The sequence below is a fragment of the Lonchura striata genome, chromosome 3 (genome assembly GCF_046129695.1).
Source record: "Lonchura striata isolate bLonStr1 chromosome 3, bLonStr1.mat, whole genome shotgun sequence".
NCBI classification, from domain to species: domain Eukaryota; kingdom Metazoa; phylum Chordata; class Aves; order Passeriformes; family Estrildidae; genus Lonchura; species Lonchura striata.
The window spans coordinates 29,970,203-29,997,276 of NC_134605.1; the positions used below are offsets into that span (position 1 = coordinate 29,970,203).

A 27,074-nucleotide genomic window follows, 5' to 3' on the forward strand; every position below is an offset into this window, starting at 1 on the left:
GCTGCTAACAGCTTCAGACTGTTAACAGCACTTAATCACCCTTCAAACCCACGCCTGGGCTGCCACATGCAGGAATGCCCGGACAGGTAGCGCTTGCCTGGAGAACTCTTTGCCCTCTCTCCCATCTTTGCTTTTTTGGCCAAAAAGCAAAGTCCAAACCAAGCAGCCTGCAGCACTTGCCCACACCTGAGACCAACAGTCAACTAACTATGTGCCAGTCTGCAAAGGCTGAAACCATTTCAAATGCCACACACACTGGCCAGACAGCAACAGCAGATTGTTGGAGTGTGAACATTCCTGCTGTTGGTGGGTCACTTGTCAGCTCCAGGTCCAGCTACCACAGGGCGGGTAACTAGCTGGTCACTCTGTGCTGAGTGCAGGGCCAGAACAAATACCTTAACTCTCCCATGAAATCTATCTCCAAGGAGTACTGGCAGGTTCTGAGGAGGGGGGGCTCACTTGCGGGCCTCCATCTGGAGGAGGGAACAAGCTTGGGCACTGCCACCACCTACCAATGCAGCATCAGCAGCACTCAGCAGAGTCAAGCTGGGAACATCCCCTCACCCATGGGTCTGTGCCAGAGAGATGCTGAGAGGCAGGAGTGGGCAGACAGTAAAGAAGGGGGAATGACACAAGGGCTCACCCTCAGGCTGTCCCATCAGGCCGGAGCAGGGGCACCCAGCTGGCTCTTTCCCACAGCAGATGGCAAGCCCAGCTTCCACTGCTCTGAGCAGAGCGCACACGGCAGCAGGAGACAGTGGCCAGCTTCCCAAGCCTGGCAGTTTCTGCTCACAGAGACCCAGGCATTGATTTGCAAGGTGTCACACTGGCATATGTCACAAACAGGATGGCAGGTTGATTTTGAGCACCGACTGGGGGAGGAGGAGCAGGCTGCCACAAGGAAGAGCAGAGGCTGTGCACAGAAATGGTTGCTATGTTCAGCTTCCCTTTGCTCCCATGGAGCTGTATTTGTCTAGGCTGAGCTGTCCCTGCCTGTTTGGTACCTGCTGGCCTCTGCACAGTCAGCCAGGGCACTGGTGGCTGGGATTCACACACAGAGGGTCCTGAAAATGGGGGTACTGTGCCTTGCCTGTGGGACAGCACAGTGGGGTGAGGAGGAAACAGCACGCTTCTCAAACATAGTGCCAAGCACTCCTGCCTCAAAACACAGATAACTAACACAAACTCTCCTAATCACTGGGGACCCACCAGTGTATTCCATCACCTCTACAGCACCTGTGCCCTGTGTCCAGCAGCTTCCCTCCAACCTCAGTCACCTGCTAGCCCCATGTACCACCCTGCTAACAGGGCACTTTTAGCTAATCTAGATCCTTTCATGCTTCTTCAGTTGCAGTGAAGAGGGATGAAGCCTGAGCTCATGTGGCTGGGAAGAAGGGAAGTGGCACAGAGCCAAGCCCTGCATCCACCCCTAGGTGGAGGGGATGGCTCAGAAACTAAGCATTCCTCCTCCCTACAGGGTATGTCTGAAACAGCCAGTCTTGTCAGATCCCTGTCTCTGGCCATGATGGATTAGCCTCTCCAAGGCACAAGGCAATTTATTCATTAGTGACATTTACACCTTGTGGCTGCATTAGCCATTGTGGTTGATGACACATGCTCAAGCTGTCACTGCAGGGCTTGGAGGTGACATTTCTGCTCCAACAGTGCAGCGAGACTTGGCTTGGGCACCTCAGCTCAGGAATACCTCCTGCCTTTCTCCTCAGCCAGAGCAAGCAGAGATTGCTTCGAAAGCCCACTCTGTTCCTGAGCTTCTCATTCAAATGCCCTACTTCAATTCCCCCCAACCCTCCCTGCCTTGCAGCACCATTGCTCCAGCACCACATCCTCCTGCCCCATTTTGCTGGCTGTCTCCTGTAAAAACCACCACCTTTGCAAAGCCTTTTACAGATGTTCTCAAGCAGCTCTCTTCCTCCCATGTCTTGCTGAGCATTCACATCCTGTTCTGCCCTCTGTCAGCTGCCCTCAGCCCCAGCAGAGAAGCACAGAGCCCATGTTTGGAGACTTTTCCAGAAGATATGCTACTTTCACCATGATGCTGTCCCCTGCTCTCTCACTGCCACAACAGCTGATCTGCCTGTCCTCTCCTCCCTGGTCTGGAAACCAGGACCACCAAAACTTCAAGGCCTTCTAAATAAGCTGCAAAATTCTTTGGGAAAGCAGCAAGTGATGCCAGCATGTGCAGCAGTTGCTGTGCAGCAAGCAAGCAGTGGGCAACCAGGGCAGGGAGCACTGCTGAAGGCTGTGCACAGGCAGGGTATGGGGAGGTCTGGCCACCAGCATGCCTCTGGTCATTATGCACCTGCAGGCATTTCATGGCACCCAGCAGGGAGGGGACCAAAATGATGGGAATGCACAGCCTCAGAGGGGTTCAGGGGGAGTGTTTTCCTAGCTCAGAGAAATGACAGTTTGCACACTGGGTTTGGGGAGAGTGAGAAGAGCTGGAAAGCATCATCCAGGGAGCAGATCCGGCAGTTCTCCAGTTTCAGATGGCCACCAATGGATCGGCTTGTTCTCAAACACAGCTTGCTCCATGCTTTTATCCCTGCTCCCTGCCACTCTCTGCAGCAAATGTGACACTTCACACCATCTCCTCACAGAAACCAGGTCAGGAGTTTCCTCTCATGAAAAACAAACAATGCGCTGTCACCCTGAATAGCCCTTGCTGCAAGGGTGGATGGGTGTCACCACACCAATGCTGCAAACATATCAACCCTCTGCAGGGCCACAGACCCCAGCTGTGCACAAGCATGCAGAACCCCACCCTGCCACGTCTGGGTGGATAGCCATGTCATGCCTCTAGGGGCAGAAAAAGATTTTAAACTCTGGCATCTCTTCCTGATCAACCCACTCCGCTGCAAAGCCACAGGGTCACTATCCTGATTTGCCCTGGGCATTTCTTTTCCACCAGCATGGCACATCACTGACAGAGATGGAAGGAGTGGAGAGTTTAAACCCACATCATCACCAAAAAAATATATATTTTTTAAGCAAGGAACAGCAATGTGAAACACTTCTCACAGCTGTTAAGGCCTTCTTGTAGCATTTCAGTTTGAAAAAGCTGTTGGCATCCCAAAGTGAAATTGTGAAATCCCATTATTCTGGGCTCCAGTTGTCACCCCTGTTTCCCCAGTCAGCTGAGCAGTGCTGCTCCAGCAGGCACACTGCTGCTCTCACTCCCCTCTGCTCAGCCCCTGAGGACAGGCTGTTCCTGGGGGGCAGGTGCAGCACACACAGAGCCCACCAGCTTCTGCCTTGGCCGAGCAGGAGGTGATGCCTGCTTTCAGCCGCTCCTCCCTCTGCATCTGCTTCTGGAAATGTGCATAGACTCAGGCTTGGGATTTTCCAAATTTTCACCCTGACTGGTTCATGGGCTGCCATCCAAAGTCTGAATTCATGTCACGGCAGCTGATGGTGCTGCTAATGGATGCTGGGACCATGGGACTGATACAAAGTACTATGCCATCTCACCACGTTCTAGGTAGGCTTTTTCTTTCACTAATGTGAGTAGCTAAGATTGCAGAAGCAGCTTGTGCTGACGGAGAGTGAAAGAACCTCATGTGTCTGTGTGTGAAGTTATTTTGTTCTACAAAATCCACTAAATTATAATCACAGTAGGTGATCCATCCATTCACAGAGTTTGAAAGACTGGGGAGGGTTCAGGATGGGAACCAATTTCTCACAAGCTTCATTTCCCCCAAATGAATTTTACAAAAACCAAACAAGTGAACAAACAAACAAAATGGCCCAACAAAAAAGTGTCTTCCTGGGGAACGGGGGAGGAATAAAACCCACTTAGCTTTCCAGCAGCTGCTGTGCTTATTTCTCAGTGCTGGATGGCCATGCTGCACATTGTAATGGGCTCCTGAAAATCTGGCAGCTTCTGGAAGAGTTGCATAGGTGGATGATATACCTGTTAGTAGAGCCTGTTCACGAGCTGCAGGAAGAGGAGCTTGTTGAACTCCACAGGGAAACTGTCCCTCCCCCAAGACAGACATGAGGTAAGGAGGGAAGGAGAAAGGGCAGGCCATGAGGCCATGGGTCTTGCAGGTTCAGTTCTGTCCTTGGACCTCTTTTACCTCAGAGGTGGAAAGGCTATTGTCCCGTGGGAGAAAGCTCCTCTCCCAGTACTGTGGAGGTCAATTTGCTTGTTAGCTTGCTTTTGAGGGAGTTGACGATATCACATCCATGGGCATAATGTTCCCCTTTGGGGAGCAGCTGTGAGGCAGTAGAGCAGAACAATTCAACCCACTGCTTGCAGAAACTACAGATATTCAACATTCATTCATGTTGGCCAAGTCCCAACACAAAATCTATGCATCAAAGGAACACTGTAACAGATCAATTTTTCTGGACTCGTGGACAGATCCCCCTCTGAGGAGCTGCTAAGCTAACCTCACATTAGTATAGTACCACTGGCTTCAGTAAAATTACATTAGGAATAAACATAGCCAATTAATTTCTACCTGAAGGGTGACTATGACCCCTTTCCACTTTTTCCAGAATGCCCACAGGGAAAACAGCCCCAGGCAGGCTCAGCCCCAAGTCCCCATTGGGTCCCAGGTCCTGTGAACCAGCCTTTGGTCCCCATGCTTACCTGGCTCAGTGGAGAGCGTAGGCCCAAGTGCATCACAGGAAGCAGCAGCACCAGATAAAGATATCACTTAAACTATATTTCGTTTCTGACATTCCCTGGATCCAGATCCTATTCCTACAGACTTTATTCAAACCACTGAATACGAATGAAACACGATCAGAAGGACATATCCCAACTTGAGACTTACAGCACTCTGGTAACGTAACATCTTGGTTGTGGTGTGGCACTTCAGAGCCAGCCCCTACAGCAACTGCAGCAGAGTAGGAGCACACTGCAGCAAAGTCTGTACCCTGCAGCACCAGGCAGCACCCTGGTGACATTAGACAGCAGTACTGAAGCTGTGGTTGGAAAGGCTGGAAGGAGAGCTTAAAAGGCATAATTCATCCCACCTGCTAATCAGCAGGTGCTGTTTCACTGGCTAATTTTCTGATACCTAATTTTCTTAAACTTCCACTTAATAAATCTTTTCCTGCAGTTCTCACCCCATGGGCATCCATCAGTTATTAAACAACTCTGCAGCCTCTTGAGTGAAGAGACAACAAAGAGGGCAGGGACCAGCTGGATTTCTAATGTGCATTTTATGGGGAGCAAAAAGGAAAAGGGGGTGACAGTAGATGAACATCAGCTTCCCCAGCCTTAATAGTGTGTATTTGGCTGGAAGGCCTGGCCTTGGCCATAGGCTCAGATTTCCTCTCACCATCCTAAAGAATGCCCCTACAGCTGCTCATCCTGACAACCCTCTCTGAAACCTCCCTCCTTGGTGTGGAGTGAGACATGACACACAGAGGGCTCAAAGAAGTACCACATCGACTGGTTCTCCACAAGCAAAGTGCTAGGCACTATGTGGGAAGCTTCCACTGTGCTCAAAGATAGATAAATGGGTGCTGATGTGTCTTGATGATCAGGTAATCCAGATATTCTCACACACTTCTTCTCTCTCTCTCCTTTTTTTCTCTAGTTCAGAAAAGCTGGAGAGCTTTTAAGTACTTGACAAGTATATTGACAACAACTAGAAAACACTAAATAGCCCAAACTAATTCTCCAGCCTTGCAGCAGTAAGGACTCGCCCTCTTCTGGGTTGCATTAGCACCATGAAGGGCCACAAAGAGGAGCTGGTAGCATTCCTGCCTCCCTCCTTCTGGTATATGAGGAAAGTCTGCAGTGCTGAGTCTGACTCTCAGCCCATGGAAAACTGCAATGTTTAAATGATGTATGGAAAAAAATAAAGCCATCTGACTGCAGAAATCCTCCTAATTACTGTCCCCATCATACTGACAACCACCCAGCTCTGAGCTTCCCAGAGGGTGATGTGTGCTGTCCTGCTTTCCCTTTGTAAGTGACCAACAACTCTGTGAGCTCCACTCACTTCGAAGAGATCTTCTGCACCAGAAATAAGGACATGGCCACCCTGACAGACCAAGGCACTGCTTGCACCTTTGGCCCTTTGTCCGGGCCAAGCTCAGAGCAGGAGTGACATACTCGCTACACAGTGAAAACTTCTACACCACCACTCAAGCCACGGTCTGGCAAGCGAGATCAAGCCTCTGGACTTGGTGAAGAGAAGGGTACAGATAACAAGCCTACTTGTGTCAGGAAGGACATGAGAAAAAGGAACAGAACCAATTAGACTCACCAGTCAATGGAGGAGAAGTAATGGGATTAAGATACAGCAGGGAGAACTCAGGTTCGATACAAGGGGTAAGGCTGTCCTGAGAGGAGCAGATTGGGCCACTGAATGACCAGCCAAAGGAGCCATCATCACCAAGGCGGACATGACAGAGAGCAGACACAAGTCTCGAGAGGAGCAGGCACCTGACCGCTGCACAGCCCAGAGCTGTGGTGGGTGATGGGTATGTGCCAGGAGACAGGACCACTCCACCATGGAGAGGCCACGTGCCAGAACAGGGACAGGCCATCTCTGGGTACCTCTGCACGCAACCTGAGCCATAAGGAGAAGCACAGCAGCTGCACTTGGCCCAGGGCACTGCGTTTTCTTACCAACATGTCGGAGGAAACCCCTTTTGCTGGTAGTGTCCCATGCCAGCAGTAGTGCCAGGAGATGGAAGGGAGAGCCCAGTTTTCTGCTCTGAACTTTCCTGCCTGACTAGACACATCAGGACAAACCCTAGTTTCAGTTTCTCCTCTTCAGCTCCACCACTTCTCTGTCAAGCCACGAGACAGCTCCTGTCCCTGCTGCCCAGTCCTGCTCCCCTACCATGTCCAAGTGCAGCAGCCCCCTTTACTGAGCGTGAGGCATGTCTCCACCCTTGAGAGAATGGAACAGGATGGACCAGGGGGGCAGCTCTACCAGGTTCACTTGGGTAGCAGGGCCAAGAATATGAGGGATGGGATCTCTGAGAAATCCTGGCATGCAGTGGGGAACACTGCCTAGAGAGGTCCCACTTCTCAGGGTACTGTGGGTCTGGACCAACCACAGACTGTAGCACTGGGACTATAGCTGGAACCTGGCTGCAGCTGACACCATGTACATGGGGAAGGTGTTCAGCAACAGGAAGACTGTATGGATCCTGTAGGTCAGAACAGCAGCCATACCTCAAAGATCCATGTGTCCATGTGGAAGACCACCTCCAGAATAAAATTTCACAGGTGAAAATGGGGTCAGAAGAACAATGCCAGGCCCTCTCATGGAAAGCCCCAGAAAGAGCCAAGGACACGGTGCCTGAAACTCTGCTGCAGGTGCTAAAAGCTGGGGGCCATAGAAACCCTGCTAATCTGTCCCTGTTGTGAAGACTGTCTTTGCCCCAGGGAGCTAAAAGGCCTGCCAAAACTTAGATAAATCCATCTGTCCAAAACACCTTGGAAGTTGGAGATAGAAAGATGAGCCATTACAGCCTAATTTAAGCAACTGCAGATTTCAAAGAGAACATGTCAGGAAGAACAAGCAGGGACCTCATTCCTCACTAATGACCCATTGCAGCTCCACTGTCTTAATTCAGTGGGACATACAAGCACACATCATTATCTCCCTGGAGTCAGGAGGACACTCCACATTGGCCTTGGCTTACATTAGGCCCTTGGAGAGAGAAGCAGGAGTGCACAGCAAGCCAAATGTCATTACTAAGCAAGGAAATACCAGGGCTGCTTTCGCCCAGTCTGAATCTATGCCAAAAATAATGAGAACAAAATGCAGCAAGGGATGTGCAGAGACCTTATGCTTCTCTGTCCTCCAAGGGACCCTCTTCTTTAAGCCAACATCTAGCTCTGGTAGTGAAAGTAAGGGCAGATGCTAAGACAGAATCATAAACAGAGTGAGATTTTGAGAGACTTCCTGTTCAAATCACTGTTGTTTGTAGCTTAGCACCCGAGATCCAGGAGGACAAGCTGACTCAAAGGACAAGAGACACTAACCAAGATATGCAGGGCACAAAGAGCAGAACAGACTGCTCGGTGGGAAATGAAAAGTGGAGTCCTACAACACCTGTAGGTGCTGACCACTCCAAGCTCGCCAGCAGGACATGACTTTCAAAATAGGACCAGTGTGGTACATGGGTGCATTTGCAGCCCCTCGAGACCTGGGAGGCAAAGCAGTACAGCAGCATGATGAGAGAGACAGACCCCTCATTAATAGCTGGCAGGAGAAGATGCCTGGCATAAATACAGTGCCTCATTGTTTGCCCTTCTATGACAGATGGGGAGGCAGACACCAACCACAAATGCCCAGGTGCCACTGAACTTGCCCTTGTCACCCATGATGTGCTGCTCTTAGCTTTCATTCTCCACAGCTGATGAGGGAAGCAGGGCAAAGCTGAGGAGTTGTGCTGTCTGGAGAAATGGCTGGCTGATTTGGCATGCACTCCCCAAAGAGCTGACTGAAAAGGAGACGGCTTTTCTGAGAACAAGGACACAAGAGATCTGGGGATGTGTTTCTGAAGGAGGAAAAACTGTGTGTCTGCATGCTGCAAACACTGTTGCAGCTTCAGTGGTATGAAGCCTCTTTACCCAATGTCACTGAGATTTGGTGACATTTCCAGCAGGGTAGAAAGGGCAGCACAAAGCTCAGAGCAAGCAAGGCAGAAGAACCCAGTAGCTAATGAGCTACACAGAAGTCACCTCACTTCTGACAGCCTGACACCTCCCTGTAAAAACCTCTGTCATGCAAAACATTTCATTTTAATCAGGTTTTCCTCTAACGTATCCCTGGCCTCTGTTCTGCAGAGCATCCCTCTTGGCAGTGCCTCCTGCACGGGTCCTGCACCTATAGTGGGGTCCCACAGAAACTGAATCCTTTTGATCCTCCTTTCACCAGCCAAAGTTCCCAATGCTCCAGCATGCTTTTGCATTTGTCTCTCCTATCCCCACAGAGCTCTCTGCCAAAATGAGGCTTCCAGGAGCCAGAAGCTCTGAGTCCACAGCCAGAGCCCAGCTGGATCTCATGCAAAATACACTTATGCAGACATGCACCAACCTGCTGCTCCATTATCAATAGGTGAACTGCAGCTGAACCTACCAGAGCCTTGATCCTTGACTGAACCAACTAAGATTCATTTCAAAGCCAGGTAGGGTCCCCAGCCACTTGATGTGCCACCTGATACCATGATGTCTGTTCCAGTGCCATCCTCTTCCCCTTCCCCAGCTCACCAGGGGCCTCCCGTTTTCTCTTTCTGGCTGAGCCCTCCTCCAGTAAACACATCAGTAGTACTGCAGATCTCTGCTCCCTGTGGATTTGCACATTCACCCCTTCCCTGGCGCTGCATGCCCAAACAAAAAACCCTTTAACAAGCTGACTCACAGCTGGCACACTGAAACTTCCTAAGGAGCTGAGCACTGGATCCTCCCGAGGCAATGCCATTCCCAGCAGTGAGAAAAAAGTAACAGTCGGAGCATGGTCTAAAAAAAAAGTGGGGAGGGTGGGGAATGGTCAAGGGGGAAGGGGAAGAGGTGGATTTGTGGCTTTCAGCCTTTGCTCTAACCTGCCATTTAGCTCCATGTGCCTGGGTACCCATGACCTTCTGTCACAGGCAGTGACACCCTGCTCTGAGGGGCCTCCTCCACTCTGTCTCCTCCACCCTGTGAGGGGTCTTGCTCCAGTGTGGCAAGCAGGGTGGGCAGAGGCGCAGCAGGGTGCTTTTTTGGTGGCTGCTGGTTCCTTGGAGCACAAGACAGCCTGGAGCCAGGGCTGGGAGCCAAAGCCACCCCCTCCATGCATCAGACCTGTCGTTTTATTTCCCCATTTGATACCATGAATTATGGTTTTGCAGTTGGTTTGGTTGAATTTTTTTTTTTTTTTTGCATGTGGTGATTGGTCTAGAGTTCTGTGCCATGTCAGGGGGAGCATCAGCGTCCACCCCTCTGGGAGGTCAGAGCCACAGTGGGGGAAGCTTTTGCTGGCTGCCAGAGCAGGATGCCACGTCTATTCCATCCTGATGTCCTCTTAGGCTGTCCCCCTTGTGCTCCTCTCCCCAAATCCTGGGCTGGCTTGGGCCAGGCAATGGACAATGAGATCTCACCGCCTTCTGCTTTCACAGTGAGGTCTCCACGCAGGACCCATTGCGATGGAGGTGACGGTGGTCGTGGTTCAGGCAGCCTTCATTGCGGTGTACAATGAGGACAGGGAAGTAGAGAGCATCCTGATAAGGAGGGGGGTCTTCCTCCTCCACAGTCACCTGGCTGGAGAGGCGTGTCTGCTCAGTGGGGCAGCTCTGCTCGTTCAGGCTGCCACTCCGGCTCTGCCAGAGGCAGCTGCGGCGCGAGCCGTACAAGCGGCCCAGGGAGAAGCGGCTACTGCTGAAGGGAATCCTGGGACTGCCATTGCAGATGCTCAGAGCACTGCGGGAGAAGATGGAGGAGCTGCTTATAGTCCTGTGGCACCGCTCGCAGTTCTGCCGGTAGCCCCCGTAGCGGCACGCGGAGTAGCTGGTGCAACCGGAGAGCCCCACCAAGTCCATCAGGACCGCTTCTGAGTAGCTGGGCACCAGCTGCTGGTTGGATCGTATGTGCCACTCCAGCTCGGTACTGTCCACCGTGTTGACACGGGGCATCCTCCGGCAGAAGGAGCGCTCCTCGGCCGGCGTCACTGCCACGTAATCAAACCCAAAGAGTTTTTCCACGTGGTAATGGACATAGGAGGTGCGGTACTCATTTAGCACCCGCAGGGGCCAGGATAGGGTCAGCAGAGCTGCCACCCAGAAGACATAGTGAGATACATACCAAGGCAGGTTGTCTGGGTCAGAAAAGGCCACCATGTATTCCTTGAAGTCCACATTTTTGAGGTGCATCCCCTCTCTGGCCTCCATGTAATCGTCTAGGCCCTCGTTCTCCGTGAAGAAGCGGGCTCGCTGGGTCAGATAGGAGTTCTCAGACTCCACGTTGGCAAAACTGAAACACTTGGTGAAGCGGAGCCGTGTGGCTGGGTAGCTCTCCAGGTCGATGAGGTCCTTGGATATATCCTTAACTCCACAATTGGAATAATCAAACTCAGCCTCTGCCACGTGGGTGTTGACCCGTTCATGGTACACTTGGGTGGTGGTGTAGGCGTCCCCATTGCGATAGCGGGTAACCTGCCGGGTCCTGCGGATGTAGTGGTAGCTGATGGCCTTCCACCAGATGCAGGGGGTCGCCTGTTGCATCCGCTGCACGCGCTCGTGCACGCTCTCCACATCCACTTTGTACTGCAGCTCGTTGCGCGTGTAGCAGTGCCAGCACTCCACCAGGTACACGACATAGAGCATCACCAGGAAAGCCAAGGGGATGTAGACGTAGCCGTTGGAACAGGGGCTGTCGTGGTACATCATGGACTTGCCCTTGTAAGCGCTGTCAAAGGTCAGCCGGGTCACCTTGGTGACATGGCACCAGGTCATGGCTCCCATGCAGCCGTACATGAGGAGGGACAGCAGCAGGCATTTCCAGTGGGACTCTCGGCACAGGGACTTGCTGAGAGACTGCTTCACTGGCCGCTGCTGCTCCGGGGGACCGGGGAGAAGGAGAGAGAAAACAAGAGAGGAGTCAGTAGGCTGCAGTGGCAGGGGAAGGGGAGCAGGCGGCAGGGTGCCATGGTAGCACCTATAGCTCTGTAAACAGAGACCAAACAGCAGATGCTGTGGGGCTCCTGGCCTCAGCAGGCAGGGCAGAGGCTGGGGTCTCTCACGGGATGACAGTCATGCAGTGCAGGCAACTATGACCCCTATCTCCATTTCTGGTGCTCTGCCCCTCCCTGGGAGACAGAGCCCAGCTGGACAGGGCAGAGAGTGGCCAAGTACAACTCTGTCAGCTGCACCCTGAGCATCTCCCTTCTCCAACGGGGAGTAAACCCTACTATTGCCACTTCCCAGGAAGAGCTATTGGAGCACAAGATAACAGTCTGGGTGATCTCCTCCATATTCCTCAGCTTTTGCACACACCCCACCAGCAGCTCTAACTGATGTCATCCCACCAGAACCCCTCACCACAGCTCATCCCACTGCACACAGGTCTCCCCCCACTACCCAGTAATGACCAACATTCCAATTTTTCCACCAGGGCGGCACAAGCTGCTGGTGTGCCTATAAGATGGAGAAACAGACCTTCTGCAACTGGGAAGGTCTGTGTTTGGTAATGACAATTCCCATTACAACACTTGGCAGCCTAAGGAATTCTGAAATGCTTCTCAAGTGCTTTATAAACCATACCAATGAGAAAGTACTTTTCCACGATTGAAATGGAGCCACCTCTGGTAGGAAAGAAAGCAAATATGGAGTAACATCCTAAAAAGTATTCCGGATGGAAGGGATGAGCACCCTACCAATCTGCAGCAGCAAGGAGGGCAAGAGGCCACTCACAGCTGCTGGCAAATGTGCCTGCTTGCACTGAGATTCAGCTGTGACAGTCCACACTTCTGAAAAAAAATGGTCTTAGGTCTTTCATGGTAAGGAAAAGGCAGAGCTTCAGTAACATGACTTTTTAAAGGGAGTGCACTGGTGCCTTTACCACAGTAAAGTGCAGAGTTTCACACAAATCCATGAAAAAAAACTTGGTTAAGGAAACCTCTGTCACTGCAACACTCTGAAGTCTCAAGTATTGATCCATTGTCTGTGAGATCTGACATCATCCTACCCAAAGAAAGAACAAAGTAACTATTTGCTTTCTTATACAGAAGATTTCATCCAGCAATCTCCAAAGGTGCAGCCTGAGAGAGGGGGGTCAAGAACACCAGCCTTGTGCAGATGACACCAAATTCACTCAGAGGCTTCAAGTTTTGCTCTCCCTCTGCACCTGGAGGCAGCAGCAGCTCCTGAGCTCACCTCTGCCGTGGCAGGGGCCAACACCAGCTGTAATGGCACTGTTCACAGCACTGCAGTCCATGCCTGGCTCCATTACTCTCCATTCCTGAACATGCTGTGCTGGAGAGGTCTCTCATCCAGGAATCCCAAACAACTGCATGGGCTCACACTGCTAGAAAGCAGGAGGGGCACTTTCACTCTGGCATGAAAAGGAAAATTAAAGCAAGAACCAGAAATCACAAGGCCACTGGCAGGTCTAGGACAGACCTGTGCCTCTTCTTTCCTCTAAGAAATGCATCTTGCTCTTCTGAAGAGCCCCTCATTCCTGGCTTCTTGCTTGAGAGTCCCACAGGCCAATCCTTTCTCCCCACCCTTGTCAAAGCCTGCCAGTGGGACTTTCTGTCACTGCACTCAGGGATCCTGCCCAAATCTCCAGCAGAAGTTTTTCTCCTAGAGGCATACAGCTCCCTGCCTGCCCATCCCACCAGCCAGCCCATGATGAGCAGAGCAGGATGCATGTCCAGAGAAACCACGGCTGGCAAGGGGAGTGGTGGCACATCCCACTGGCAGTCCCAGTGATCAGCAATGCTGAGCACCTCTCTTTGAAGACACTAGCTGAGAGCAGGACCTGGAGACAGAGCCCAGGGCTGGCAGGTGGGATGGTGCTGGACTGCAGGCAACTCGGAGAAGTGCAGGGTGGCACTGCTGGCAGTGCCATGGACACATTTGCAGCCCAGTCCTCCCAGTGCAACTGACCACTACAGCAGCCTCACAGTCATGGGACAAGAAGGCAACCCCAGGTAAGAGAAAAGGAATTGAGGAGAGGAAGGGGGACCCTTTCAGGACTCAGAGCAACCTGAGCTGTGCTCTTCCTCCTGCAGTTACAAGAGCCTGCTCAGACCCCTCTGTCTTTGCTTGGCTGCAGCACAGCTCTCCCATGCTGGAATACTGTACCACTACCCAGGGAGTTAGAGGCTTCCTCTCTCACTGCTGCCTTCTGCCTTGCAGCTTTCCCTGGGGTGAGGAATTGTGAGGAACTAAAGGAGCTGCTCAGCCAAAGAAGGAGCATGGGGAGGGTCTGAACAGGGCCCTTGGAGTGGTACATGACAAACCTGGGGTGTCTGTGGGGTGTGAATGCTGAGAAACAGTACCTTGTTTAGGAGGCAGATACACAAACAGAGCACAAGGAATAAAGCAAAGCATCCAGCTCATTCATTTGCCAGCTGGGGAAAGGGCACCAGAATGACAGGTCTTTGGACACATCTGTCTCAGAAAAGCAAATTCCACCTCACAGTCAGTCCCCAGCCCTTCACACTGTGCACTGCCTGTGTCGCAGGAGATGGGAGATGCTGGCTGTCACCCTGCAGGGATGTAGGCAAGCCCCACTGCGGGTACCCGAGCAGGGCAGGGAGCATGATGCAGCCCAGGCTTGGTTCCAGGAACTGTGTTAGCAGGGCTCTAGTCCATGCATTAGTCTCCTCCTAGGACTACGCAGTATTTAGATACTGCGGCGCTTTTACGGGGTCACACTAACCCCTGCTGTAAACTGTTTACAACCCAGCTTTGTCCTAGGCTTTTAAGGTAAAGCACATACACCTCAGCTGCACTGGCGGGGTTTCCGAAAGCTGATCAAGTGCCAATGATGGGATGCAACCACAGCAGAGACAGAGGAGGAGCCAGATGCAGAGTCTAATTCCAGTAGGAACTGCAGCATCCCTGCTCCTCTCCTAGGCTGCAAAGGGCTCACAGGAGCAAACAATCACCTCCACAGATTCCTCCGCAGAAGCAGCTGAATAAGATTGTCTCCTTAAGCTCTTAACCAGCCTTGAATAAGTCCAGCATAGCAAACAAGCAGATAAAAAAGCTGAGGAAAGAGAAATGTGTCTCAGAACAGTGTCACTAGGAGAAGAGCAGGCACTGATATAAATGCTATCGTCATCTGCCCGCTGCAGTCTGATGGAATGAGGCAAAAGACTTGCCCTACTTCACTGCAAACAAGGTTTCCGTCCATCACCAGGAGCCTTCTTCATTGCTCAGGCTCCAGCACTGGAGACTGGTAAGCAAATCTGCTATTGCAGGTGCACTGAAACATCTCTGCAGTGCTAGGGGGCAAGGCTGGCCATAGCTTAGCTGAATCTGTTTTGGGATCCCAACCAGCTCCCTTCTCTGTGCTTCAGTTCACTTTGTGGAATGCATGGGGTAACACCTAGCAGGCGCTGACTGAGACACATCTCGGGAAAGGCAAGGGGTAGGCTGCTGCCTGGGCCTCCCCTCCCAGTTGTATGGCACTGGCCTCTGACACTGCCCCTGAAGTGAACAGAGATGGAGGCCCACGCCTGCAGTTGCTGCTCGGGATGCATGGAGACGGATGAAGGGGATAGAAGGGATGACTCACAACCAGACGTGAAGCAAAAGGAGACACCCACAAAGCACAGGGCAGAGGCACTGTTTGCACTAAGCTCCTTTGAGATCTAGGGGATCCTCTTTTAAAAAAAACAGCCTCAAGGGGACAAACATGCCCAGCACCTCAGTGGCCAAGCACATGAGGCAAAATCCCTTAATCACCCCTGCAACCTTGACCCTGTAACCTTGACCCTGAAACAAGAATTAAAACCCTTCAAGTTCTTCAAGCTACTCCCAGTAACAGCCTGGCCCTGGCCCCATCCACTGTCCCCTTTTTTAACAAGTGTTTCCATGTCATTACCTCCCATGCCTCTCACCTGCCTCTCTCTGCAGATATCTCTGTGAAATCTCCGATTCACCTCCAGAAAGCGAAACCTTCATATTTCAAATCAGCCTGGGGTTGAGAGGGTTAGGTGTCTTCTAGAGACAGCCCTCTAGAGGGCTGAACAAACAATCCAAAAAGCCCCAGAGCAGCAGCCTGAAGGCCCAGGTAGCTCCCGACTGCCAGGTGGTGGCAGCAGCTTGCAGGGGACTCCAGAGGGACTCCTGAGCATCAGTTTCCATGGCTCTTCCCCAGGATTCACTTACATCATGCAAGAAATTAATAAGCCTTGATTCCTTTGACCTCAAATCCCCAGAAAAAGGGACGTAGGGAGGATCCAGTCATTTCTAGGAATTACCAAAGGCTCTGGACAAACATTGGCAACTCCTGGCCAGGATGGTCCCAGCAAATACCCACAACACACACCCATGCCTACAGCCCAGGTTCAGGAACCACCTGCCTACAAGAAAGAAGTGGCTCAGACCCAGGCTGGCAGTGTTGCCAGCTGCAGAGGACACTGGAAGGCTGAGCATTGACAAGCCAGGGAATCCTGCTGGCAGTCAGCTCCCACAGCCATACCAAGCTCTCCATTTTACACAGGACCTTGGAGGAGGATTGGTTCCTTCCATCAGATCCCACCTGAGCAGCAGGACAAGGACATGTTTTTGTTTCTTCCCAGGCTGAAGAGCTTGTCCCTTGGCTTCTCCTACCCTCCAAGTATGTACTGATGAGTGAAATTCAGTTCGCCACCACTAAGTATGGGCGTAGGGATGTGACGCCAAGATGGAACAAGGGCTCAGTCAGCTCTGGTTAGTAGCTCTTGCTACTTGCCTTGCTGGGACAAGATGAGAAGCACCTGTAGCCCTGCCTGGCTCCTAGACACAATGAGATATCAAGATGAGACACCTTCAAACAGGACACGGCAAGTTTCCCATTTTTCCAGACATCTCCTCTGGCTTCCCACTCACTCTGGCCAATAGACCCTGACATGTGGGACTGAGCCACACTGCAGGGACACTCGGCAATGTTGGTTCTGATACAAATGAGGACATTGCACAGCCATATGGCGTTACATAGGCACTAGAGGGGAGGAGGAACATTCTCCCCTCCTGGTAGTTCTGAAGACAAGAAGATTGCACTAGGTCAGTCCATGAATCCAAGCTTGCCACTGAAGTCTCTCCTCATGGCATCAGATGAGACACCAGCAAGCATGGCACCATCATGAGAGGCTGCAGCTTCCCTCTCCTCCATCAGCTGCTTCATGCAAGTCTGTGATAGGTTCTGGCCACAAGAAGCATGACCTTAGCCTAAACAGAGCAGATCATGGAATACAGTCTTTTTGCCTGCTGCCATGGAGTATTATACTGACACCCTTTTTGGCAGCCACCACAGAGTAACTGAAGCCTGGACAATCTTATAATCCCTGCAAACCAGGGGTCACTGTAGGTGAGGGAAACTCATCTGGGCACTGCCCCTACTACACTTCTTTCACTCAAACTGGCTCTTGCTCTGGCATCTCTGAAAAGTGTGCTGTCTTGAAAGTAGAAGCAGCACTGCCAGAGCAGCAGCAGCAGTAAGAGATCACACCACAGGGTACAAGCACGTCCTCATGCTAAAAAAGCGCCTCACAGTTTAGCTACCCTTGTCAGGATCTGTTTGAAGAACTGGGCTCAGATCACCAGGAGTTGTTGAATGCAGGCAGGAAGAGAGGGACACAGAGTATACAGCATTTGTATAACTTCCCAGTCCTTGGACTTCAGCATTCCTCTCCTGCAATTATTTATATCTAAATATAAGTCTGTATATATAGAATAACCGTGCATGGGCATGCATGTTCTGCCCAGCCAAGAAGGCAGAGAATACCAGGATTATGCAGTACTCACAAACTGCAGCTCCTCATCAGTAGAAGGGGGAGTGATGCACCAGCTTCTGAGTACCCCCCCCCAGGCTGCCCTTTGAGCTGTGGTTTCACCAGACAGGGCAGCCCACCACATCAGGAGCATGTTGCCCTTCCTACACTACCTAGTTGCCCTCCATGGCTCAGTAGCCCCATGGCATAAAGTGAGTCCCACCAGTCAGTGCAGTTACCTTCTCTCTTCTTGGGAAGCCCAAGCTGCAAGCAGGATCTGTAGAGGCAGACAGAAGGGCTGGCACTCCTGCCTCTCATCAGTGCTCCCAAGGCACAGGGCACCCTGCTCTTGACCCTTTCTGGCATCTGCTGCCTGGACTCCAGAAAAGTCATCTGCTGAGGAAGACTGCAGCACACCTGGAGGCAAGGCTGTGCTGGTACCTGACCTGTCCCAGTCTGCACCTTTCACTTCTCTAGCTGGGACCAAACACCAGCAACAGCCCCTGGCTTTGCCATGTCCCCAAGCCCTCTTCTACCCTGCTGCCCACTGCATCTTGCCTCACAGTGACCCAGGCAGCTGTGTCACATCCTGGATGCCCTCAGAAGCCAGCGCACAGCAAGGAGGGAGGTCTCCACGTCCACTTCTCCCAGGCATAACAAGCTCTGCCCGCGGCAGTAAGCCCAAACGGGGCCCCGCGCTTCTCGTTTGTGATTTTTTTCCCTTCCTCCTCCATCCCGGCCACGCCAGCTCCGGCCCCCGCTCCGGACGGCGCTGGCTGCAGTTTCTGTTCCAGCCCTGGAAGCTCCGCAGCGATCCCCAGGTGACTGGCGAGCGATGGAGAAGAGGTGCGCTGGGGCAGCCCATCGGCGGCGCGGACCGACGGCTGGGTATCCTCGCCCCCCAGCCCCCAACCCCCCCCGCCCCGCCGGCCCGCAGCGCATCCCCGGGGCCGGAGTGGGGCGAGAGGGGCTCCCAGCCAGCGGGTTCGTACCTGTGCGGGCAAAGCCCGGCCCAGCCCGCGGCTGGGCGGTCAGCGAACGCGCCATGCAAAGCGGGCGGGGAGGGATGGTGCTAGGGGGCAGCCCCGGGCCGGGGGCGGCCGCTCTCCTCACCTCCTCTCTGGCCCCCTCCGCCTCCTCCTCCGGAGGCACCGGCGTGCTGCTGCCTCCCTCGCTGGCGGCGGACGCCGAGGCCGGGGGGGACATGGCGGCGGGGGCGCCCCGCTGGCGGTGCCTGCGAGCTGGGCAGCTGCATTATCCTGCCCGCCGCCGGGCGCTGCCTCGCCGGGCGCCGGGCGGGCGGCGGGGCGGCGCGGCGGGCGGGCGGCGCGGCGGCATCGCCCCCAGCCGCGGCTCGGCGGCAGCGCTGGCCGCCCGCCGGCCCGGCCCCGGCCCCGCCGCAGCGCAGCGCCGCTACACGCGGCGGAGGGCGGGCAGAGCCGCGGTGGGAGGGCTGCGGCGGGGGCGGGGGGAACGGCACGGGGATGGGGATGGGGATGGGGATGGGGATGGGGATGGGGATGGGGGCACGGCGGGATCCGCGGCCGCCCGAGCGGAACGGTGGATGACCTTGAGGCGCCGGCCGGCAGTAGAGAGGGAGGCAGAAGCCCCTCCCGAGCCCCACAGGAGCGCATCTGCCGCCCGGCGCTGCCGGGGAAAGCTCCTGCTCTCAGCCGCGCCGAGGGGTCTTCAGGCTGGCTTCGGTCCCAGCTGGACAGCTGATGGAGAGGTGAGGGGTCCCGTGGGTTTTCCTTCCCTCGGGATGAAGCGGGAGAACCGGGAGCACTTCGCATGCGCCCCGTCTGCTTTTCTAATCTGTGGGCACCTCAGCTGGTCGGGGGAAGTGGGGCAGTGGTGACCGTCAGTGCTGATCCTGGCATTCACGGAAATCCTTAGGCTGGGCAGGATCTTCCCTATTGTGATCTGCACCGGGCCCAAAGATTCTCACCTAGCTATTGCAGAGACAGCTGCAGCTTATTTCTCAGCAGGGAAATGCTTGATTACAGGAATGTGTGGAAAAGCCTCTTCGGACCCTCAACCTAAACTGACAGGGGGGACGCACATAGAGTTTGGGAAGGGTCTGTACTTGTCAGGGTCTGGATATTGCAGGTACAGCCCAGCTTCCCTGATAGTCAGGAAATCAGGTGTCTCTGTAGGTGCTTCCCCAGATCCGTACTGGGGAGAAGCATAAGCTACAGAATTTGCTGGAAACTTCTCTTTTTCTGAACTCTGAGGCTCAGCCTTGGCTATGGGATGATTGGCATGCACTTGTCCACTGTTGCCTGGGATGAGGAAGGAACAGCATGTAGGCCTGATGGTCTCACTCAAGGAGATGCATCCAAGGGGAATTGCCAAACCCTGCTTCTTATGGGAATAGATGTGATGGCTGGGGGTGCTGCTAAAGGAGCTCATCTTCAAAAGAGGCTGGGGATGTGTTTCCTCTTGCCTTTCCCCTGTTTCCATGGGAACAGCAGCAAACAGGAGCAGCCTGCTTGGAATTTCGCTGCCTACCACTCAGACACCCCCTGCCCAGTCAACCTGTCAGACTTTGGCTCTTGAGAGTTTCAGACTCACCCTCATATGATGGATCCCATGTGTCCAAGGAAAACTCACACATGGATGTGTGTCATGGCAGAGCAAGGCAAAGAGAAACAAGCCCAGAGCTGCCACAGTTTCCTGTAGCAGCATGTTATTCCATGCACACTAATAGACAGTTGAAAATAATTTGCATTCCTATATGCATTTCTGCTTTTTATCAAATGTGACCTCAGCTAGACGAAAAAGTGCCTGGGGGATTGCCCTCCAGGAAGAGCACTTGTTTTATCTCAAAAATGTGAATATCATACAAAAAGACCAAAGCAGAAGGGTGAATAGGGGGGAAAGGTGGTACGGGTTTACGTCTTTGCATTTAATAGCCCATGGTGTTCTTTTTCTCTAAGGAATTTGTCCATTTACTTTTGAATTCGTTTTAATTTTGGACTTGTCGGTGTTTCATGCATTCTGTGGCAAGGAGTTTCACAGCACACCCACAGACTCAAGGAGCTTCCTTTGATGTGCCCATTTATCCACTAAGACCAGCCCTTGGGAAGCAGGCTGCTGCCATCCTTATGGAGCTACCCTCAGTGCAATTTATTGTCCACTGGTGGAGCCAGTGGCTACTGGTGAGCTAGAGGTAGAGTTTTTTGTGTCAGGCATCCTTGATACTGGTCCTGGCAGCATATTTTGGAGACAACACGGTCAAGCACATCAACAGCTATGCTATTTTTGAGATGAGGTGGCACAAAAGAGGTTATGTGCCCTGCTTTGTCTGAACTGAAGTTGTGTATGTTCTCAGTCACTTCCTGAGGAAAACAGATATGTGGCAGATTTCAAGCCTTGGGCAGGTACCCAAAGGCATGGCTGATAATGTGTAACAAAGGACTCTCAGGAATGGGAGAAAGAAGACTATATATGATGCTTAGGCCTTTCAGAAACTAAAGCAGGATGGACAGCATCCAAGATTGTGTTCTGTGTCATCATCAGAAGGAGGACCCAGAAGTTGTAATTACAATACACTGCCTGATCCACTCAATACTTCTTTTCTTGGGGGCAAGAGACAAAAATTTGTGAGATTTCCCCCCAGTTTTTCCTGTAGGTTTCAGGATGTTCTAGTGGAAAATCATGTTGGAGAGCAGGATATTTCTGGGATGGATGCCTTTCTGATATGACAAAATGGAGGGAGGCTTTTAAGACACAGCAACTGAAGTAGAGGTGGTGCCCTTACCAATAGGTTTGTTCTTCAGAAACCCTGTACCTGCCACCCTGCAGAGACATTCATATCTGTTCCAAGCAAGCATAAAGCATGACATCATATTAGCAGGATTCATTCACTTTCCATAATGCATCAAACCACAAAAGGTCTCACTCTTCTGTCTCCAGTAGTTACAGAAAATTGCCTTTTAGTTCCTGCTTAAATATTAGTTCCTACCCATGAAGCAAATTTGCATTCAATTTCTAAAAAAAATTTGATGGAGGCTGCATTTTAAACCAGATGGCTGCCATAGATAACCTATCCTTGTGCTGGTATTTGTAGCCTAAATATAAAAATGGATTTGACAGCATCATATAGATATATATATCGTTTTGTTTAGCTTTATTTTTTCATTAGACCAAGTGTGATCAAGACTCAGTCTTTTGTTCCAAAGCAATCAGTGATTCCTAGTGGGGTGATGATTTTTGTCTCTTAAGAAGATGCGTGGCAGAGAATCCCCTTGTGTTAGGATGCAGGATTTTCTATGCTCAGAAATTAATGCCTATTCAATTTAGAAATTTCAAGGATACTTTGTGCTGGCTGCCTGAGCCTTCCAGAATGTGTCACTCCAATTAAATTACTCCTTATTAATGCAACAAGGGGAGTGTGGGTGAAGGAATGCACCTCTTGCTCCAGCTAAACAACATCCATTTGCCACTGCTGGTCAGTGGTGTTGACTGTCTGGGTGCCATCTACCTCTGAAAGCTTCGTCCTCAAGGAAATATGTGCCATTAGTTGTGTTCTCATCTGCTGCACTCAGACTTCATGTCTCCTGGGAGGAGATTCAGGTGTACTTTTTTTATTGTGGGAAGGAAACCCCCAGGTGACTGGGGAGCTCATTTCTGTTTAGCATCGCTAACAGGGGTATGCATCATGACTGCAGACCCCAAACACTCCAAATCTTGAACCTCATAAAGTAGATGGGTTTGTAGCTGCTGCTCTGGGGCACATTTCACTGAATAGAATTGCTGGCATTGAAAAGTCTTTGATCCCCATTCTGATCCATTCTTTTCCAACAGGCTGCCTGTATACAGTTTGGTTTGTTTTCCATCCAGCCTCATGAGAGTCTATTTTGTCATCATCACAGCTTTTGTGAGGCTCCACAGAGATTTCTGGGTCAGGTTAAATCACTTTCCTCTCTGCAGTAGCCCAGCAGGATACCCAGGGCCCTCCCTCACATCCCCCCTAGAAATGAGAAGTGGATTCAGCACTGTCCAGATGCTGTTTGACAGTCCTCAGGACATTTTGTCCAATATAAGTCCAGAGCAACGGCAACTGCCTCAAGTGCCTGGAAACTGAGCCAAATCCTCCCTTGCCAAATGCTTTGTTCTCACTTAAATTTTTGCCCCATCACCCCCAGAAATGAATAAACCACAGAAACTAATGTTTCAGGGAATTTAGTCTGTCTCTAGTTACGCTCCCAAGAGCCACCTCCCTAAAAGCAGAAAACAGGTTTCTGTTTGCCTTCCCCACACTGAAGGGTAGGAGTTGACATATCCTGACCTGAAGAAACATCCCTGTCCCAACAAGCTCTCCCCATGGACCTGGCTGTCAGGGAAGTTGCTGTTCTAGGGAAGGGGGCTAAAACTCACTGCATGCTTAGGGGTCATTGTATAGGCCAGGTCTGTCAGTGTGGCCAAAGTCCTGGGGAATGGTTGCAATCCTACTTTCTGTGTGCCCCATCACCTGGGCAACACAGACTTGGTCATCACTTGTTCATGGTGTCAGAACTGCTCTGTCCAATGGGATGGCCACCTGCTCCTGCTCAGCACCCGAGTATTTCAAACAGCTCACTCACCCTCACCTCCCCTCCCTTCCACCCTGCTCACCCCTCTCTTCCAGCCCCTGCCTGGGCTCCTCACATGTTTTCAGTAGTACAGCTCCCCACCAGTCCAGTTCCCAACTCGCTCTGATGCAAGTGTGGAGAGACACAAGCCTTAATTCAGTCTGGCAGCCGGGAGGTTTAACTCTCCTGAAAGCAGAGCTAAGCTTGCATGAGTAATACCCAGCCACTCAGAGCACTGCTGGGAGACAAGGACTGGGCTGGTGGGGGTGCAAGGCTGCAGTGAGGGGCTGAGGTGATGCAGAAAGCAGCTCAAGCAGAATCAACTTAAAAATGAAAATTAACCCATCCTCCCTTCTACCAGCCATCAGGTCCAGTGTGGCAATGCTGAAGCCCAGGAGCAGCACTGGAAACATCTGTCCTGTGCTCTCTGGCAAGGTGAGCTGGGGCATGCCTGGGTGGGTTGAGGTTTTTGTTTTGTCTTGGGAAGTCTCTGCCAGATGAACTGTACTTAGAGAGCCATGAATAAATTATAGCCCAGCAATGAAGCACTGTCTTCCACAGCTATTCCATGGGGAGGGAGGAGCATTCTTCATTAGAGATGTGGCCAGACAGAGGTTATCAGAGCCACCCTCTGAAGTGAGTCTGTCTCATCACTAGCTATAAAGAGAGCCCCAGGTGACAAGATTTCTCACCTAGGGCACAGATTCACCATCTATTTAAGCATGGTTTTATTATCAGTTTTCCAAGACCATCTGCCACTCCTTCCCCATTCATAATCACATCTGCCATCTCCTTTGGGAGAGCTCTGAGCACACACACACACATGAATACATAGTAAGGGCTATAAGCCATGCATTTGCCCACATGCAAGCAGAGAGCATTGCTACAGCAGCCACCAGGCTGACAGGAATTACACAAGAGGGATATAATTTAGAATGAAGTTTTGTTAAAATATCTAGGGGTTTTGTTCATTCACTTTGTAAGGTTGAGGATTTTTTGTGCATCTTTATACTGATCACTTTTTGTTTGTGGAAGTGAATGCTGTGGCCAAGAGTGGAGTGAGTTAGGTGTGATCCCCATTCAAGGGATTAACTAATCCTCTTGTCCAATTTCCTATACATCACACACACTGTGAAAGACAGAAGGAGGTAGAAATTTCCCTGTTCACTGGGACTCTGTCCAACAGTGGGAGTCTTCTCAGGAAGGGTGTTAGTTGGGCAACTTGCTGACCACCTACATGTAGACAAACCTGATCTGCTCCAGGTTGTGTCACCACAATGACACGATGGCTCCCATACATTCCAGGAGTGCACAGTGCAAGTATGAAAGGCATCCAACACAGACTACAAGGAGAAAAATTCTGGCTGGAAATAATCCCATATTGAAAAAGCAATCAGATGCCCAGAGCAGCATCCCTGGAGCGATTCAGTGACCCTGTGACTTCAGCCAGACTTACCAGGAGAGGGCAGCCAGTGCTTTCTGGGCTGACTACCCCAGAAAATGGGTAGCTGAGCAGGACCTGCTTTGAATTGCTCTGTTGGAAAGCTTGGCCTTGCTTCTGGGCATAGCATCTCAAAAAGTCATGTTCCTCCTTTCCTTTATTGGAGCAGAAAGTGAAGTGACCCAGTTTGGTGCACTACAGAATTGATTTGGTGTCAGATATGTGAAAGCACAGTCAGAGAAGAGAGTCTGCTGTCTTCCCACAAATTTCATTACTCTTCCAGGGCTTCTGCTTCCCTTGAATGTCCAGCTCACAGGCTGAGCTCTCTGAACTGGAGCTGGAGCTCCAGACGGGGGTCCAGGTTGTTGTTTGGGGTGCCCAGCAACATCTCTGGTGAGAAGAATGCAGAAGGAGCTTCCTCAAATGGGGATCTGGCACCTTTCTTATGGACTCGGCATTTCTGATTTCTGGGGATGAAGGAAAAGGGCTGCATCCCCAGGGAATGGGGCAGCTCAGTGCTCATATGGAATGAAAGTGGACAGTCTGCATAGGGGGAAGGTAGCACCAGTCACATTGCCTGGTATGAATTATTGTGGCAATAACTGCTTATTACAATTTCAGGTGACCAATATTGCTTACAGATGACAGGACCTCAGCTGGTAAAGGACCATTATATTTTCTCAGAACAGACATTGACTGGGTAAAATTTCCATGGGTATAATTTTCCTTTCTCCATAACTCTCAGCTGCTTTTCACTTATTTTACCCAGTTAACAGCTCAGAGAGGATACTGGTGCCAGGCCAGGCCTTCGTTTAATTTAGTCAGTCAGAAGGCTGTGCTTGGGAACAGGACATTATCAGGGACTCATGCCCAGGAGTCTGGGTAGCTTAGGTGTTCCTCCCCATGTCCATACTCTTACCTGATGTGCCTCGCAGCGCAGTGTGGTGGGAAAGCGCTGGTGCCTTGAACAGCGTGTGATGACACTGACCTCTAGTGGGAATAGATCCTTTCCTCTTTAGATTTTCCCTGCAGTTTTAACCATTTTAAGTGATACATATTAAAGGGAACTAGAGAGACCCAAGAACGAGAGCTTCGTTTTTTAAAATCTTCAAAACTAAATCAGAACATCAAGATTTGCCTCATATTATATTTAATTATTTGTAATCCCTCTACCACTGTATTCAATACATGATAGATAGATATTTATGCATATGTATATCTCTCTGTATTTAAAGCCTCTGAAAATTATGGAAGTCAAAAACTTGCACAGCCAGGCAGAAAAGCTCTCTCTTAGGAAGACGACATGAAAGGAAGCCAAGCCTTGCAGAATGAGTAACAGAAGGCAAATAACGGGGCAAAGCAGCCAAGTTCCTGTTTCAGACTTTCCAGTAAAATTGTCTGAAAGGTTAATAGAAGCACACCCAGTCGAAGAGAGCTGGCAGAGATGGTGCCTGAGCTGGGTGTTAGTGGGTGTAGTTGAAAGGTCAGAGCAGAGAGTGGTTGGCCATGGATGCCTGGGGTGCATAGCTGATGTCAATGAGGCATGCCTGGTCTCCCCACTCAGCTGCAGTAGACCACAGCAACACAGCCCTGGCACAGCACTAGCCAGCTAAAAGAGTTCAAGACACACCATAAGCAAGCTGCAAGATCACAAACTCCAGATAAATTCACATCAGCAGCAGAGGAAGGCCACTTCCAGGGGCTACTTGCTAACCAGAGGTGTAAGATTGGACTGTAGAGTCCCTGGTGGTGGGTCTTGAATTGCCTTTTTGCTAGAACTGGTTCAGGGCTTACTATTCCAGGTTCTGTGCTTTGGCTGAACTGTTCCTGGACATGTGCTAGTCCTGGAATCAGGATCCACACCTATTTCCCAACTGGAACAGCACATTGCAATATAATCAAGGCGTTACTGATGCCTGATGAAAAGAGAAGCTGAAACTAGTTCACAGAAAAATTAAATCTTTGTGTATCACCACACAGGTTTGTGTTGATTTGACCACTTTATCCATCGGAAAGTGCACAAGAAGCCATTCCATGATGGAGCTGCATCTAGTATGTTACTAGAGAAAATGGTAAAGGCATTCAGAAAGGCAATTGGTGGATAACCTAGTAGTAGATTCTATTAATTATGTGTGTGGATCAGGAAGAACAGCTACAGGTGGAGCTGGGATGCAGCCATCACCAGGGTGTGAGAGGGACTGACATTGATATATGGTCCAGATCCCCATACCGCACTGGATGGAGCTGACAGATGTCAGAGAAGCTCCTTTCCCTCAGTAATTGTAATCTTGCAGTGACATAGTGCCAGAGACACAACTGGAGACATTGAAATAAATCTTGAGCATGGGAAGAAAACTTGTGACTGGAAGTCATTGATGCCAAAAGAGACTTATCTGTCTCCCTGCTGCTGCCCTCACACCCCAAAACCTTTCTTCCTGCAAACCCAAAGCAACAGCTGCAGTGTGGGATAGGGAACTATTTGTTGCTCTGCATGTGGTTCCTGTGAGTCCATCCAGTATCCATCACCAAGCTCTTCCCAGGTAAGTTTCCTTGCAGGAGATTGTTCCCCTCCTGCTCAGATGAACTGGAAGAATGGGCATCCTGCACAGACAGAAAGTCATCTTGAACAATAAAAGCAAAAAGTGAAACTGA

General features: G+C 51.2%; 1 protein-coding gene and 1 long non-coding RNA gene across 2 annotated transcripts; one reads left to right on the forward strand and one right to left on the reverse strand.

Moving 5' to 3' along the window:
- Nucleotides 1–9,753: 9,753 nt before the first annotated feature.
- On the reverse strand, nucleotides 9,754–18,694 carry TMEM151B (transmembrane protein 151B). Its single transcript, XM_021550457.2, has 2 exons — nucleotides 18,519–18,694; nucleotides 9,754–11,532 (listed from the first exon to the last, which is right to left on the reverse strand). Exons 1-2 carry the CDS (start codon nucleotides 18,609–18,611, stop codon nucleotides 10,096–10,098), a joined length of 1,530 nt encoding a protein of 509 aa, XP_021406132.1. The 5' UTR covers nucleotides 18,612–18,694; the 3' UTR covers nucleotides 9,754–10,095.
- A 226-nt stretch (nucleotides 18,695–18,920) lies between these two features.
- LOC110481710 (uncharacterized) lies at nucleotides 18,921–27,074 on the forward strand. Its single transcript, XR_002467291.2, has 2 exons — nucleotides 18,921–19,134; nucleotides 23,343–27,074. It is a non-coding gene; the product is annotated as an uncharacterized LOC110481710 (long non-coding RNA).

What these genes read in the sequence shown, in the direction of transcription:
- TMEM151B (XM_021550457.2), bottom strand. Translation starts at nt 18,611, where the DNA reads ATGTCCCCCCCGGCCTCGGCGTCCGCCGCCAGCGAGGGAGGCAGCAGC. An exon ending in CGGAGGGGGCCAGAGAGGAG is followed by an intron (nt 11,533 to 18,518) that starts GTGAGGAGAGCG and finishes CCCCCGGAGCAG; the next exon opens with CAGCGGCCAGTGAAGCAGTC.